This window comes from Sceloporus undulatus, chromosome 1 (assembly GCF_019175285.1).
Source record: "Sceloporus undulatus isolate JIND9_A2432 ecotype Alabama chromosome 1, SceUnd_v1.1, whole genome shotgun sequence".
NCBI classification, from domain to species: domain Eukaryota; kingdom Metazoa; phylum Chordata; class Lepidosauria; order Squamata; family Phrynosomatidae; genus Sceloporus; species Sceloporus undulatus.
The window spans coordinates 239407791-239422654 of NC_056522.1; the positions used below are offsets into that span (position 1 = coordinate 239407791).

The window sequence follows — 14864 nt, forward strand, 5'->3', positions numbered from 1 at the left end:
CAAAATATCCTCTAATGTGTGCAGAACTGAATCCCCTTTTGTCAGCAGGCACTATGGCACTGAAGCTGTGACCTTATTTATTACTGGCTAAAAAGGAAGTCAGGAACAAGGAAAAGCAACTAAGAACCTATTTTTACACTCCTGATTTGCTCAAGATTAACACAGAATCTATTACAGAATTTCACTAACTTTGTAGCTCATTTGTTAAAAACAGCACACACATCTAGCACTGGAAGGACACAAAGAGAAAAATGGTAATCCTTATTCCCACTAAAGATGTAAAAGTTCAGTCCTATCTTTTCAAAGAAGGCTGGGATATCAATCAATCAAATTTGTTTTGTTTTGTTTTGCATGCAGGGTTGAATGATTTCAGCAGTTTCTTTTCCATTCTGCAAGAATACAGTACAAGAGTTTCTATGAAATTTTTGAGCATTGCTTGGGAAAATTACAGTCGCCCCTCCTATATTGAATATACACTATGGGGCAGCCTTCGCTTTTCTTAATGGCACACGCTGTGAGGTTTGAATAAGCGCGAGCCTCCATTTTCACAGGGGGTGTGTATGTGTCCAGAATGGATCCCCTGCAAAAATGGAGAGCCAACTATTGTTATGCAAAAATACACATTTTTTGTTTCTGCAGAAAAAATGTGTTTTGAGCAAGAAATTATTTTCAGCACATAAAACAATATTCTTGCATAGGAGGCAGTATATTTTCCCCAAATATATTTTCTGTACAGAAAAACCATACCAATTTTTGGTCAAGCTACAGTTCGAATCACATCTTGGCCATGGAAACCCACTGTGTGACCTTGGGCAAGTCACACTCTCTCTGCCTCAGAGGATGGCAATGGCAAACCCCCGTTGAAGAAACTTCCCAAGAAAACCCTGTGATAGGTTTGCCTTAGGGTCACCATGAGCAGGAAACAACTTGAAGGCACAAAACAACAAACATCAAACTTTCCCTGAGCTAAGTGATGAAATGCAAAGAATTTTGCTACTGTTCTCCTTTTTTCTTGGTGAGGGTCTCAGATGTTGGGATATCTTTTTTCAATGAGGATGCAAATATCACTGAGCCTTCTTCACATCCCTACTGTCCCAACATTTTTTTTCTTACTAGAATACACCTTTTACTACATAGTGATCAAATGGCTATGCCACTTACATCCTACACATGCCTAAAATGAAACTTCCCTCTACAAAAGTGATGCTGAAGGCAGCTGTATTGCTATGGAAGGAATGTTTTTCTGAGGATGTCAAATGCCACATCACTCACAGATGCAGGCAGACACTAGGACACCGTATAAAGTCACCATAATTGAGAATTTAAAATAAGGCTTAAACTTCACTGTTAATGAAAAACAAAACAAGTGGCCTTATAAAGAGCTTGTAGCAGGGACACATTAAGAGTGAGCATGGCGTAGGGGTTTGAATGTTGGAATGGAGACCAGAGTTTTGATTCCCAGCTCAGCCATGAAACCTACTGGGGGACCTTGGGCAAGTCACATGCTTTCAGCCTCAGGGGAAACCTCTTCTGAACAAATCTTGCCAAGAAAACCCCATGATAGATTCACCATAAGTTGGAAATGACCTGAATGTACATAAAAACAGCAAGGAATATGTTAATGGAGAAGTCTATTATCTAGTGTAAAATGAGTTTCTTTCTATTGCTACTGTCAAACCAGCTGCCAAAGAGAGAAATTTCTATCTTTAAAAGTTGATATGGTCATGTCCTAAAGGTGATCTACTTTTTAATAATTAAATCTCCTACAATGTTTTAAGGTTATTAAAGATTTAAAGCAAAAATCTGGTTATATAAGAATTAGAAGCTTTATGAGTACAAAACCTGACAAATTTATCTTTAGGGTTTAAGTTTTTTCACAGAAAGCCTAGCTTTTTTACCCACATTTTCTTCCTTGCTAGCATTCAAGTCTAATCATTAATCTGCCTCATACCTTTTGGAGTTAGAGTAATGTTTAAACGAGTACTTTTAAGGGCAGCTCCCTCAATACTAATTAATATACTTAGACAAGCGAGCAAGAATTAAATAGCAACTGTTTCAGGAGGAAATCATTGCACAGATCATTTTGCAAAGAACTGAAAAAGAAACGTGTTTTCTAGATACCATTTATATCAGCAGAATTTCCTCCTTTTAAGATATACTCAGTGAACAGAAATCTCCAAAGAAAAGCAGATTCAGTACCAATGCTATCTAAATAAACAAGCTTGTAATAATCAAAAACCATGTGGCACTCTGCCACGTTAGACAATCAGCAGGTATTCCATACACACAAACACCTTCCCTCCATCAAAGTAGTGTGATGGAAACATACCATAAGAGTCCCATAAACAGGATAATCTACATGATCAAACTAATTAAAGTTTGTCATCAATGTTTACAACAGGCTCCCATCAATTTATCACTTAAAGCTTTAGTTAATGTTTGCAATCTAATATTTTAACTTGAGACTGACTTCCTTGTTTCTTTTGTGTACTGGGATTAAAATAAATCTATAGGGCAACCATTTCCACATTACTATTCATACATTTTCATAAATGAGGAAGTGCACATGTAATGTATCACAGGAATCTGCCTTGAGTGCTCAAAAGGAGACCCACTTTTAAAAATTTAATTTGCACACAACCTACCAGCCATTTCTAAAAGAATGATAGTAACATTAATTTTTAAGAGTGGGAGTACTTTGGAGGGCTCTCTGGTTTAATTACATTATGTCCCATTTCAAAAATGTTCCAGGCTATTCATCAGGGTTCCAAGTTCGATATGTGAATAATTCCAAAATCCAATTGACATAATACCTTTCTTGTTGGGCCAAAGAAAAGGCAACCTCACACACATTTTTGGATTTTTTTGCTTAGTATACCACGGATATCACACTAATATGGATTTTGGAATATTTTGCAGGGAGATCATAGTTTTTTATATCTGAGAGTAAGATCCCAATTGGGTGGCTGAATTTGCTTATTAATACAATCTTATGGCCCACACTGGGACAACAATCCACACAAGATAGCAGTTAGTGGAAGTTGCTTCAGGAGCTTATGAGCAGTACCAGTTTGGAAAAACATAGAAAGGACTTTGCAAGGCTGTAAAGGTAATTCCCTTATAGTAACAAGAACATTGCACAAAAGAATAATCTTTTTAAACAAAGTATGAGAAACTTTCTCTACTACCATCAACATAAATCAACACTCTCCTGTGGTTTCATAAAAGGTAATAAAACCAAAGTATTCTTATCTTAGTATGCTCAGTTTTATAATCTGAAGGCAAAAAAACTTGCAGAAAAACCAAAATGATGGTGATGATTTCAGGAAGAATTCAGTGCCAACTGTTGAATGCAAATGCCACTGAAAGATGAGGAAAGAGGGGCAGAGAGTTTCATTCTATTGTCTTCTTTGACCTTCACCAAAAGTTAAGGATACCATAGCCATGTAAAAGATAATGATAGAAGCCATCTCATAAACCAGCAATTATAATTTCGAGGTAACTGCTGTTTTCTAACATGACTTGTAGGTCAAAGTGGATACCAGCTTTCTGCTGTAAATCATCAACCAGAAACTTCCATTTTTGGTGCCATTCTACAGAGCCCTTGAATATTAAAGCCATTTGAAAAGTTAATAATACTGGCAGAAGTGATACTGATTAGGAAAAAAAGAGCAAACTTTCATTTTATTATAACTTTTCATTTCTATTACCATTATTTAAAAAAAATAAAAAGTTAGAAGTTACAAATTCAATTTAAGAAATTAACAACTTGTAAGAATTCACTATAATATTTGGACTTGAATCTATGATTCTTTGCTTACTACACAACTTACAAAGCAAGTATAACACAGCAACAAAGCTAACAGGATGCATGCTTTACAAGTTTCAATACTTATCGTACTAAACCTTAATAATTACTGTAAATAAAAGTCTCCTGTTATGTACTCATTGCTTTTCAAAGTACAAATCCATAGCAACTCTTCCTTTCTTAATTAGGGTAAAAAGGCTCTTGAACTTTTTAACAATTGTGGAGAAGAAAGATTTTCAGCAGGTACCATTTTTCTTATCTTGCTTAAACAAAGAAAACCCCTCAGAATTCTCTCTTCACAGCTTGCAACCATGAAAGCCTATCCAATCTTGTCAGTATATTCCTGGAATGGAATGTTATGTGGCTGTCTTCAAATACAAAATTTAACAAAACCTAAATGTCAGCAGGGGGTAATAAAACCCTTTTCTTTAAAATTTTACTGTAAAAGCAAAATTTAAAAATAACATAAAATCTCAATTGTGCTTACTCTGACTTACTGATAACTTTGGATTCCTAATAAGTGCATTTAGTGTTAAACTCATATCAAGTCTTCTTGTAATATTAATGGAAGCATTTCTTTATAGAGGGAAATATTTGCCTAACCAAGCCAGAAGTGGGGCATGATGAGCGACTCCTTGTGGGATCTGGTGTGGATACCATTGTCTACTCCTAAGAAATGAGCTAGTACATAGGATAGTACTGGACAGGAGCTGGCTTCATTTATTTTTGGTATAATGCTATGCAATATTAGGAAACAACAATTCCATACAACTTGCAGAGTTTGCTTTATGGCTGTGGGAAGCAACTTTTAATTATATGAACTAAGGGGTTAATACATACATTCAGATATGATTTTTGATTGTGGTTCATCATTTGAGATGTTTCTCCTATTGACAGATACTCCATTCACTTCATTAAACACACACACACACTTCCTCACTCTTTCCAGCTCCTGAAGCATCACTATGAAAGGATACTGGAAGTGTAATTGCAATTCCTTCTCCAAGCCTGGAGTTAAGCTCAGATTTATAGCATGGATTTGATTCCTTCATTCCCTCCAATTACAAACTCAGATGGTGGAGTATCTATTTGTGTGGAATAAAACAATCCCCAAAAATCAAGGAGTGTGCATTTTAATACTTTCTCTGTAATACTCCTTTAAAAAAACCCACTAAAATGCATTGGCAAGCATCTGTGAAGTCTTTATAGTATGCTGATAACAGCTGAGCTTACCAAGATAACACAAAAGAGGTCTCAACAAACAGTGTTGGAGAGCCCAGTATGGAAAGGACAATAGAACTGACTGGCCAAAATCATAATCTGATATACTTCTCATTGCAATATTTTGCTGCAGTTGTTGCTTGTGATAGATATTGCAGAAGTTGCTTTTGTGATTAGAGAAATAGCAAGGTATACTTTTACTAAGAGAGCCAGCATAGTGTACTGGTTTGCACACTGGACTATGATTCTGGAGAACAAGGTTCGAATCCCCACTCGTCCATGAAACCCACTGAGTGACCCTGGGCAAGTCAAACTCTCTCAGCCTCAGAGGATGCCAATGGCAAACCCCCTCTGAAAAAAATTGCCAAAAAAGATAGGTTCAATTAGGGTCGCCATAAGTTGGTAACAACTTGAAGGCACACAACAACAGCAACAATAAGAATAACAGTTTTACTAAGAGGCCAATGTCCTCAGCTTTAGGTGTCACACAGTGGACATGTGGGCTTCAGTAAGATTCTTAGCTTAACTAAACTGAGGGTTTTAGAGGGCATCAAGTAGTTGGACCAAACAGTTCTGATTCAAAAACAACTCTAATCATGCAAGATGCTTCCAGCTCTTTACTGAACACAGTTAGGATGGCTTTGGCTAAAGAACATCACAGGCATGGGATGTGGCTCTGAATAGAGAAAGGAAATTATTTGAACTAAAGCAGGTTGGCAATCTTAGTGGTTCTCCTTCTGCACTAAAATAAGCAAGTTAGCAGTAATTGGCAGGCATAAAACCCCCGAGAGGTTCCATGATTGAGAAAGTGATAAACAGAGATAATCGATCAAATTTAACAGAAGACACATTACCGGTGCAGGAAGGGAACACTCTCAATATACGATGATTTGTTCTTGTTCTGTTTCCCTAATAATTATTTCACTACAAGCCGAGATTTAAAATATTCAGTAGTTGCTTCCTAGAGTACATGATTAAGAAAGAGGCTGGTGTATAAGAGTGCATTATATATCAAAGGTACCGCACAGTTATCTGAAATAGGACTGAAGATGCAGAGCCTATTGAACACAGGAAATTATAACAGCACAATGACAAGAGCAAATGCATTAATCATAGGGTTTCTCATGACTCTTAATTAAAAGGATATTCATTACTAAATGTGGATCAGAAATCCTTTTATCTCAAAGGTGTGGAGGAACATATTCTACCAATAGTAGCTCCTTTTTCAGTGCTCAGTTTTGATAACCCACCACTTTTCTGACAAATCTGCTAATGAGGAACACTTTCTCTTCAAAATAGTCCCACTAGAATTAAGGACACACCAAAGAGTATTATGAGCGGGTGTAAGTAGAATGAGAATCTTCAGGAAAAACATGTTCACATGGCTATCAGTGTGTATGACTGAATCTATCCATAATTAAATTAGAATACATAAATTATAGCTAACATAACCTTTAGAAGTCAATTAAACTACATGGTTTAAACAAGCATTTGGATTTATCCACACTGAGGATTAAACAGGCAATGGTTTCCAGAATGGCATTAGAATTTAAACTGTTCAGTAGTTTACACAGTGACCTTATATAATTAATATTTTTCTTAGGAGCCTGGAAGGTCAGCAGATTTCTAGATCAAAACTGAAGAAATAGACTTTCATTTTGTGCAGAAAATAAGATTGCAGGTTTGTATTTGCTTGCAAATAAATAGGAACATTTGGGGGAGGGAACCAAGAAAATTAATGAGACTAACAAGGAGGAGTGATGCTTCTTCATATTTATTTTTTCTAGCCATCTTGAACAACACACAAAAGCTGAGATGTAAAATGTAAAATGCCAAGACCAAATAGTCTCTCTCTTTCTCAAGCACACACATACACACCTTTTGCCTGGTAAAGAGCATCATGCTGGGAGAGGAAGCAAATTTGACTTCCAAAATGTAATGTTAAAATTCAGGATCCTTCCTTTTAGCCTACACCCCAGTTCTTCAAGTTCTTTTTAATACTGACTATTTTTACTTCCTGCTTTAATTCTTAAACATCTCTTTCACCAAAAGTACACATTACTAATGCTTTACCATTTTAAAATCATTCAACAGACTTTCCATCTGGCCACGTTTTTCCTTCATCAGATTTTTTACAGCTTTCACTCACAGTACTATGATGCTATTTCTTCTGCCTTCCCCTGTTTTCAATTTCTCATTCATTCCACCCAAAATATATACATCAAACTTGTCAGAATAATGACTTGCCCTGGAGAGGAAGTGCAAAGGCAACACACACTGGTCGTAATGTCTAGTCCATGAATGCTCACGCGCAAATAGATTAATTAGGCGTTAAGATGCCAAAAAGTGCTTTCTTGTTTGTAATAAAACAGATTAGGAAATCACCTCCTCCTGCCTGGTCAAGATATTCTACTGCATTGGGTCACAACTCTCCGGGGGTCTCAGAGAGATATCCTTTCCAGCCCAGTTCCTCAAAATGTCAGAAAATGAGCTTGGGTCCCTCTGAGGCAAGGAATGTGCTCTAACACTCAGCTAGCCCCACGTATTTAGCAGAATGCACTCAAATCTGTTTGGTGCAAAACCAAAGGCCATTTCTCTCTCTTTTGGTCTCCAACAGATGATACGTCTCTAACTATGTGACAAGACAAACATCTACTCACATGGTGCATAGAACATTACAAGGGCGTGCTTCTTTTTCTTCAAAGATTCCCTGAAGTCTTCACCTGCAAGATGGATAACACTTGTTTGCCTTTCTTCCCAGGTTGGTTCAGGTGGAGGTGGTGCTTGAGGACTGAAGAGAGAAGAAAATAACATTTATTTAGGTTTGTAAGTGCACATATACAAAATCCCAAGGTGGCCCTGTAAGGCAGAAATCCATCAAAATAAAAAAATGTGGAACTCTTATATATTTCAATACAGACAGCAATAAGCCATAAGAAGATTCTCAGGCTTATAGCCCCTGGTTCCACTGCCACAAACATAAAATATTCAGGAACTTTTTTTCTGTTTTTATTTTTTATATAGAGTTAACCTGACAAGCTGTGACTAACCTTAACTGTGAACTGGTTGAAACAGGTCTTGGGTCATGAAACTGGGTTGTTTAAAACAAACTGTACCAAAGATTAACCACCATTTGTTAAGTCTGTATGTAAACCTAAACTGATGCTCACTGTTCTGATTAATCATAGCTTATCATAAGATCTGAACTGTTAGGAGTACAACAGATTTCATAAAACAAAATGAACCCCAGTTACTTTAAAGTATCAGTTGTACTGCCCAGTATTATCTTTATCCTTTTGGTTGAAAAAGAAGAGAACTTAAATAAAACAATACCATTCCCTCTCACCACTGTAGTAATTACAAGAACAGCAAAGCACACACCATTCAAATGTATAACCACTGGCATATTTTATAAAACTGGGATAATATCTTTCAGCATGAAGTAATTTTATTCAATGTACTTACCATAAATCTCCCATTTAGTCTGAATTCCAACTCCACTGAACACACTACCTCCCCAATGTGCTGCTCTGAGCGTCTGTGTTGTCCTAGTTTTCTCTCATTTTTTTTACATTCTGAAAACCTTGGGAATGTTTTCATACCACTTTCTCCCTCTTGTTGGACAAGGGCATTAGTGATGGTGCTAGCTGTTTTAATTACTTAAGAATAAACAATTCATGAGAATCAGCCTGCTACTGGCATACAGTATTTCTCCCCAAAACAATTTTAATTCATAGATTAATTGCTGGAACTATGAAATGACATGGTAAGATCTTCTGTGGACTAAGACTAGAACCTGACATCCCAGTCCAAATTTAACATTCTTCCTGCTACCATGACTTAGGTCCAGGATAAAATCCAACAGCAATTCATGGGTTGTTTACCCTAGAGGACCTCCTGTGGGAATAAGGTCTGACTGAAGAATCTCTCACCATTCAGCACATTAGTATTTAAGGTATGTGCACTATACTTTGAGTTTTTTCATAAAGCCATAGTGAATCCAAATTAATTAAAACTAGTTATAATGATCCTTCAAGAGCTACAGCTTATAAAACTGTAAAACACTGTTAATTAAAATTCAGATGCTAAAAAGTAGAGGGTATATGCCCCAGAGCACAAGTATCCCAATTATATGGTTAAAAATGCAACATTGCCAAGCATTTTCAAAACAAGTAGTTTCCTTTTTATGCACCCTTAATGCCAACCTGGCAAATTTAAACTTTTTTGGAACAAAACATTAAGAATTCACATCCCCATGCTCCCAAGGGCACTTTTGTATTCCTTTCCTGTATGCAAGAGACACACAGAGGCATAATAGCATGTGCATTTTAAACTCGTGAATTTGTCATTTTGTTCAAAATTGATGCAGTATGCTCTGGGCTAACTGGCAACTTCTTTAATGAATAATCTCTCTAACCATGAACAAGAATGCCACCACCAGTAAGTCCTCCACTTAGAATGACTCAGTTTTCCATATGTACTGGAATTCAGATTAATGTATTTTTAACTACAGCCTAGGCATGTTGTGGATTTGGGATGAGGATGATTGGTTATCCTCATTTTTACAGCATGTATGTTGTTCGTAAGCATGAGCTTGTATGATCAAAGGAATATATGCACATAGACGTCTATGAATCCTTTCAATGATGCTCTGTTTGTGATCTCTGCTCTACCCCTGTCCTTCTGACCAACACTGTTGGTTCCTATGCTGCTATCAGACTGTCCAATCTATATTCTCTCCAGAGAGTCTTATAAATATAGGAAACTATATTGTTCTGTCTTCCATGTCTCTTTCTTTTTTGGTGCCTGCGCATTCATACCTATTCTATGTACTACCAAGAGGCCTAGCCTCGCCATTACTTTAGTAACTCCATAGTAACATCTCACTGTCTCTCTGAAAAGAACAAGAGATCTCAGTCATCCCCATCTTGTCTACTAAGGGTATACAAAACAAAAGCTTAGGTGAATAGGACAAGAAAGCGAAAGCATTTACTAATCAACCCTCTTTAGCACTTCATGTGGCAGTAGTTCCCACCTTCTGACTAACAAGCCTAGGAGCTCAGGAATATGCAAATACAAAGTATACTGCCAAGTACCCAGCACAGTCAACCCATCACCAGAGTGGCATCCAGGATACTACATATGGTGCTTCTTTTGCACTCTGCACTCATCACCTAGGTTGGGAATGATCTGAGCTCATCACTGTGATCTAGATTCTTTCCAACATTCTTCCAATTTTCAGGAAAAACAATGCCTAACCTCTAAAAAGGCTTTTAAAAGAAATGGCTTTTTACATTCAGAAGTTACACTCACTCACCTCTGAACAGATCATGCAGGTATGTGGAGACTGACTCTTGCACATTTAGAATGAGCATTACCCTGGTCCTGTTTTGCCACCTCATTCCACTTTCAGGAAAGTTCAAGAACCACCTACATTCTACTTTAAGTACTCTGGTAAATGGGACTCAAGGAGACCTACAGGGATTGAATCTGCTATTGGTCACCCATTACAGCATGGTGCTGTCCTCCCAATAGGGTGTTTGTGACCTGGAATGCCAGCCACAGGCTTAATTCACAGGGAACCAGGAATGGGGCCCAGTATAAGCCTGTGGTACATTCCCATCTTTCTTAACTACCATAGTCATTTAAGAAACAACTTGCCTAAAATAAAATAAAAATCAAACAATCAAAACTCAAACATGTAAGTGATTAGTATCTGTAGATCTGCTGAACTGGTCCTCAGAGTCAGGGAAGCAACAGGGAAATCTGTGACTTCATATGCTTAATACATTTATAATAGATTTTGAAAAGAACAGAAAAACCAAGTTTCTGATGCAAGAGCAACATGGCCACTATCCAGAAAGGAAAGCATTTGAATCCTTCTCTCTTTCTCTTTTGTTGTTGTGTTACCTTCAAGTCATTTCTGACTTATGGTGACCCTATCACAGGACTTTTTGAGCAATATTTGTTCAGAGGACATTTGTCTTTGCCTTCCTCTAAGTCTGAGAGTGTGTGACTTGTCCAAGGTTACCCAGTGGGTTTCCATAGCTGAGCAGGGATTTGAACCTTGGCTTGCAAAACTGTAGACCAAAGTCCAAACCACTACACAACACTGACTCTCCATCCCTAGTTTATTTTGCAGAATTCTTGCTCTTGTGTCTCTGAACAGAAGCTTACAGTATTTGAAAACAGAAATCATTTAGTTTTCAAAAGAATGTGTGAAGGGATGTAAAAGGAAAAATGCCCTCTAGAAAGGACTGGTTTATTGTTTTTAAAATTTTAAACATAAACCATGTTCATTTAATATGAAGTCAAAGGCTTTCACGGCCGCTGTCCATAGTTTTCTGTGGGTTTTCCTGGCTATGTGGCTGCATTCTGTAAGAATTTATTCCTGATGTTTCACCTGCATCAGATGGCTGGCCTCTGAAGATGCCAACTACAGATGCAGGAGAAACACCAGGAATAAATTTTTACAGAACATGGCCACATAGTCTGGAAACCCACAGAAAACCATGTTCATTTAGCTTTATAGAAGATCAGAACTTTATACAATTTGTAAAATATTTAAATGGGAAGAGATGGAGATACTGGAAATTTCTTTTTTAAAAAGCAGTGGCTAGTTGTTAAGCTCGGCATATTTCCAGTGCATATCACTTACTTTAGAAGCCATTCAATAATTTTACTTTTTGTTCGCAGGTGTGGGAGAGTATATTTCTCCTCTCCATCTTGGAAGTATTTTAATGTTGGAAATCCTGATATGTGAAATCTTTCGGCTACAGCTTTGTTGACAGTAGCATCTACAGCTGCCAGGACACCTGGTTTCTGCAATATGAAGAAATATGGTTAACCATAAATTATCAATTCTAAGCATAAGCTTAGATAAGGGGCTAAGAATTCATAGATCAATCATCCAGAACAAAACCATCTTGCACAGTTCTACAAAGAATATTCAAAGTGTATGTAACAAAGGTGTGCTTGAAAACACTATCATTTTCCCCACCAAGAGCTGCAAAGTTTAACAAGATTTTGTAATAACAAACTACACCATTCATTCCAAGGGGAATTCTCAACATATATGACCAGCCAATAAACAATACATTTAGCTGCATGTTGCAAGGAGAGAAATGGAAACCCAGCGTGGGATGATCATGTTGTGAAGTTCTTCACTGGCCAAAATTCAACATTAATATTAGCTGCACACATGTGACTTAGCTCCAGATCTCAATTAATGGGCTTCTACAAGCAAGCCCACAGAGGCTTTCATTTGTGGAACTTTCTTTTCTCCACTAGCTTAAAAAAATCCACTTACTTTTGTGTCTCAAACCTATCCAACCATTACACAAAGATGAGCTTCCCCGTCAAATATAAATATACCAACAGGAAAAAAGTGTAAGTGCCCAAATTATGTAGCAAGGTCAGCACTTACTACATGACCCTATTAGAGTGTGGCTTTAATTGCACTAATATTAACTGTCGAACATAATGCTTTGCTTTACTGGAAGGCACACTAGGTATAAAATCAAGTCAAAGCTTGTGACTCCTGCTTAAACAGCTGTATAGGGGAGGAGAACACCCTTACTGGTTTTACAAATATACAGCATAAATACAAGCCAGGGCTTTTGTAGGTTTGCATTAAACATGAAATGTGTAATTAATGAAGGGGACAAAACATTTCCATGCAGCATTGGGATTCAGTCATATTATTTACAATGCAAGGCCCTATAGCTGAATATATGAACACCTTGCATTGTATGTGTGTGTGTATTTAAAGACAAAATGTTCTTGCTAACAATTTTGGCAGAGCTCATGCATTACCGATGAGATTATACTTTGGAACCATTTCTTTTGCAGCCCCTTGGGAAGATGGGAATTGCTGAAATAGCTGCAGCAAGAAAGGAGAACAATTTTTATGATTTCAGTTATTTATTAAGGATCATTTGGAAACAGAGTTAGGAAAGGGAATTAGCTTACATCATTGTCTGCATGGAGCATCTCAGCTGCTTTCTCATATTCTGGCTTCATTTTCTTACAGTGCCCACACCCTGTTCGGGAAAAAAACACACAGAATATTATGATGATGATGATGCAGCAAAGAATAGTGGCCAAATACATCCCTCACCAAGATCACATGAGCTGCTTCTAGTTTTCAAAGCAATCACTTTGTTCATTTACAGGATTCATGTTAACAGCTTTTTTTTTTTTAAAAAAAGCAGATCTCTTACAAAATGCAGTGTTTTGTGTCTTAGTTTTATTTCATAGAACCATAGTCAGAAAAGACCACAAGGGCCACCCAGTCCAACCTCTGCCATGCAGGAAATCCAAATCAAAGCATCCCTGACAGATAGCCATCCAGCCTCTGCTTAAAGACCTCCAAAGAAAAGACTCCACCACTCTCTGGGGAAGTGTGTTCCACTGTCGAACAGCTCTTATTGTTAAGAAGTTCCTCCTAATGTTGAGGTGGAGTTTCTTTTCCTGGAGCTTGCATGGATTGTTCTGTGTTTTAGTCACTGGAGCAGCAGAAAACAAGCTTGCTCCATCCTCAATGTAACACTCCTTTAAATACCTAAGCAGGGCTATCGTATCACCTCTTGACCATCTCTTCTGCAGGCTAAACATCCCCAGCTCCTTAAGTCGTTCCTCATAAGGTATGGTTTCCAGACCTTTCACCATTTTGGTTGCCCTCCTCTGGACACACTCAAACTAGTCATCATCCTTTTTGAACTGTGGTGCCCAGAAATCCTGGACACAGTGTGGCCTGACCAGAGCAGAATAGAGTGGCACTATTACTTCCCTTGATCTAGACACTATACTTCTATTGATGCAGCCTAGAATCGCATTGGCCTTTTTAGCTGCTGCATCACACTGTTGACTCATGTTCAACTTGTGGTCTACTTGGACTCCCAGATCCCTTTCACATGTAGTCTCATTCAGCCAGGTGTCCCCTATCTTATATCTGTGCATTTCATTTTTCCGCCCTAAGTTCTGTACCTTACATTTCTCCATGTTGAATTTCATTTTGTTAGCTTTGGCCCAGCTTTCTAGTCTATTCAGGTCATTTTGAATCTTGATCCTGCTCTCTGGAGTATTAGCTATTCCTCCTAATTTGGTGTCATCTGCAAATTTGATAAGTATGCTCCCAATTCTGTCATCCAAGTCATTGATAAAGATGTTGAATAGTACTGGTCCCAGGACAGAGCCCTGTGGGACCCCACTGGTCACTTCTCTCCAGGATGAAAAGGAGCCATTGTTGAGCACCCTTTAGGTTCGGCCGGTCAACCATTTACAAATCCATGTAACAGTTACCTTGTCTAGCCCACATTCCATAAGCTTGTTTGCAAGAATGTCATGGGAAACCTTGTCAAAGGCCTTACTGAAATCAAGATATACTATATCCACAGCATTCCCTTCATCTACCAAGCTGGTTATTTTATTAAAAAAAAAAAGAGAGAGATCTGATTAGTCTGGCATGACTTGTTTCTCAGAAACCCATGTTGACTTTTTGTGATTATGGCATTGCTTCCTGAATGTTCACAGACTCTCTGTTTAATGATCTGCTCTAGAATCTTTCCTGGTATTGATGCCAAACTAACTAGACAATAATTGTTGGGATCCTCTTTTTTTCCCTTTTTGAAGATGGGAACAACGTTTGCCCTCCTCCTGTCTGCGGGGACTCCTGTTCTCCAGGAGTTCTCAAAAATTATTGCCAATGGTTCTAAGATTACATTTGCCAGTTCTTTTAATACCCTTGGATGTAGTTCATCTGGTCCTGGAGACTTAAATTCATTTGTTGTTTGCTTTGGAGACTTTAGATTAATATTTTAATGCTGCATAGAAA

General features: G+C 37.7%; 2 protein-coding genes and 1 long non-coding RNA gene across 5 annotated transcripts in view; 1 reads left to right on the plus strand and 2 right to left on the minus strand.

The window, feature by feature from the left end:
* The window catches only part of LOC121918972, a 35296-nt gene extending 26318 nt beyond the window's left edge, over positions 1-8978 (plus strand). The window contains exons 3-5 of the long non-coding RNA XR_006101358.1: positions 6633-6710; positions 7791-7851; positions 8874-8978. This is a non-coding gene — a long non-coding RNA (uncharacterized LOC121918972). The remainder of the gene's footprint in view (positions 1-6632; positions 6711-7790; positions 7852-8873) is intronic.
* Positions 1-14864, minus strand: part of SEC22A (SEC22 homolog A, vesicle trafficking protein) — a 1054631-nt gene that overhangs the window by 126723 nt on the left and 913044 nt on the right. The gene's annotated exons all lie outside the window — the stretch shown is intronic.
* Positions 1-14864, minus strand: part of PDIA5 (protein disulfide isomerase family A member 5) — a 213893-nt gene that overhangs the window by 34585 nt on the left and 164444 nt on the right. For both annotated transcript variants that reach the window (XM_042445080.1, XM_042445081.1), the window contains 3 exons: positions 13001-13071; positions 11688-11851; positions 7690-7820 (listed from right to left, as the gene is read on the minus strand). In XM_042445080.1, the coding sequence (XP_042301014.1) occupies positions 7690-7820; positions 11688-11851; positions 13001-13071 (366 nt within the window). The remainder of the gene's footprint in view (positions 1-7689; positions 7821-11687; positions 11852-13000; positions 13072-14864) is intronic.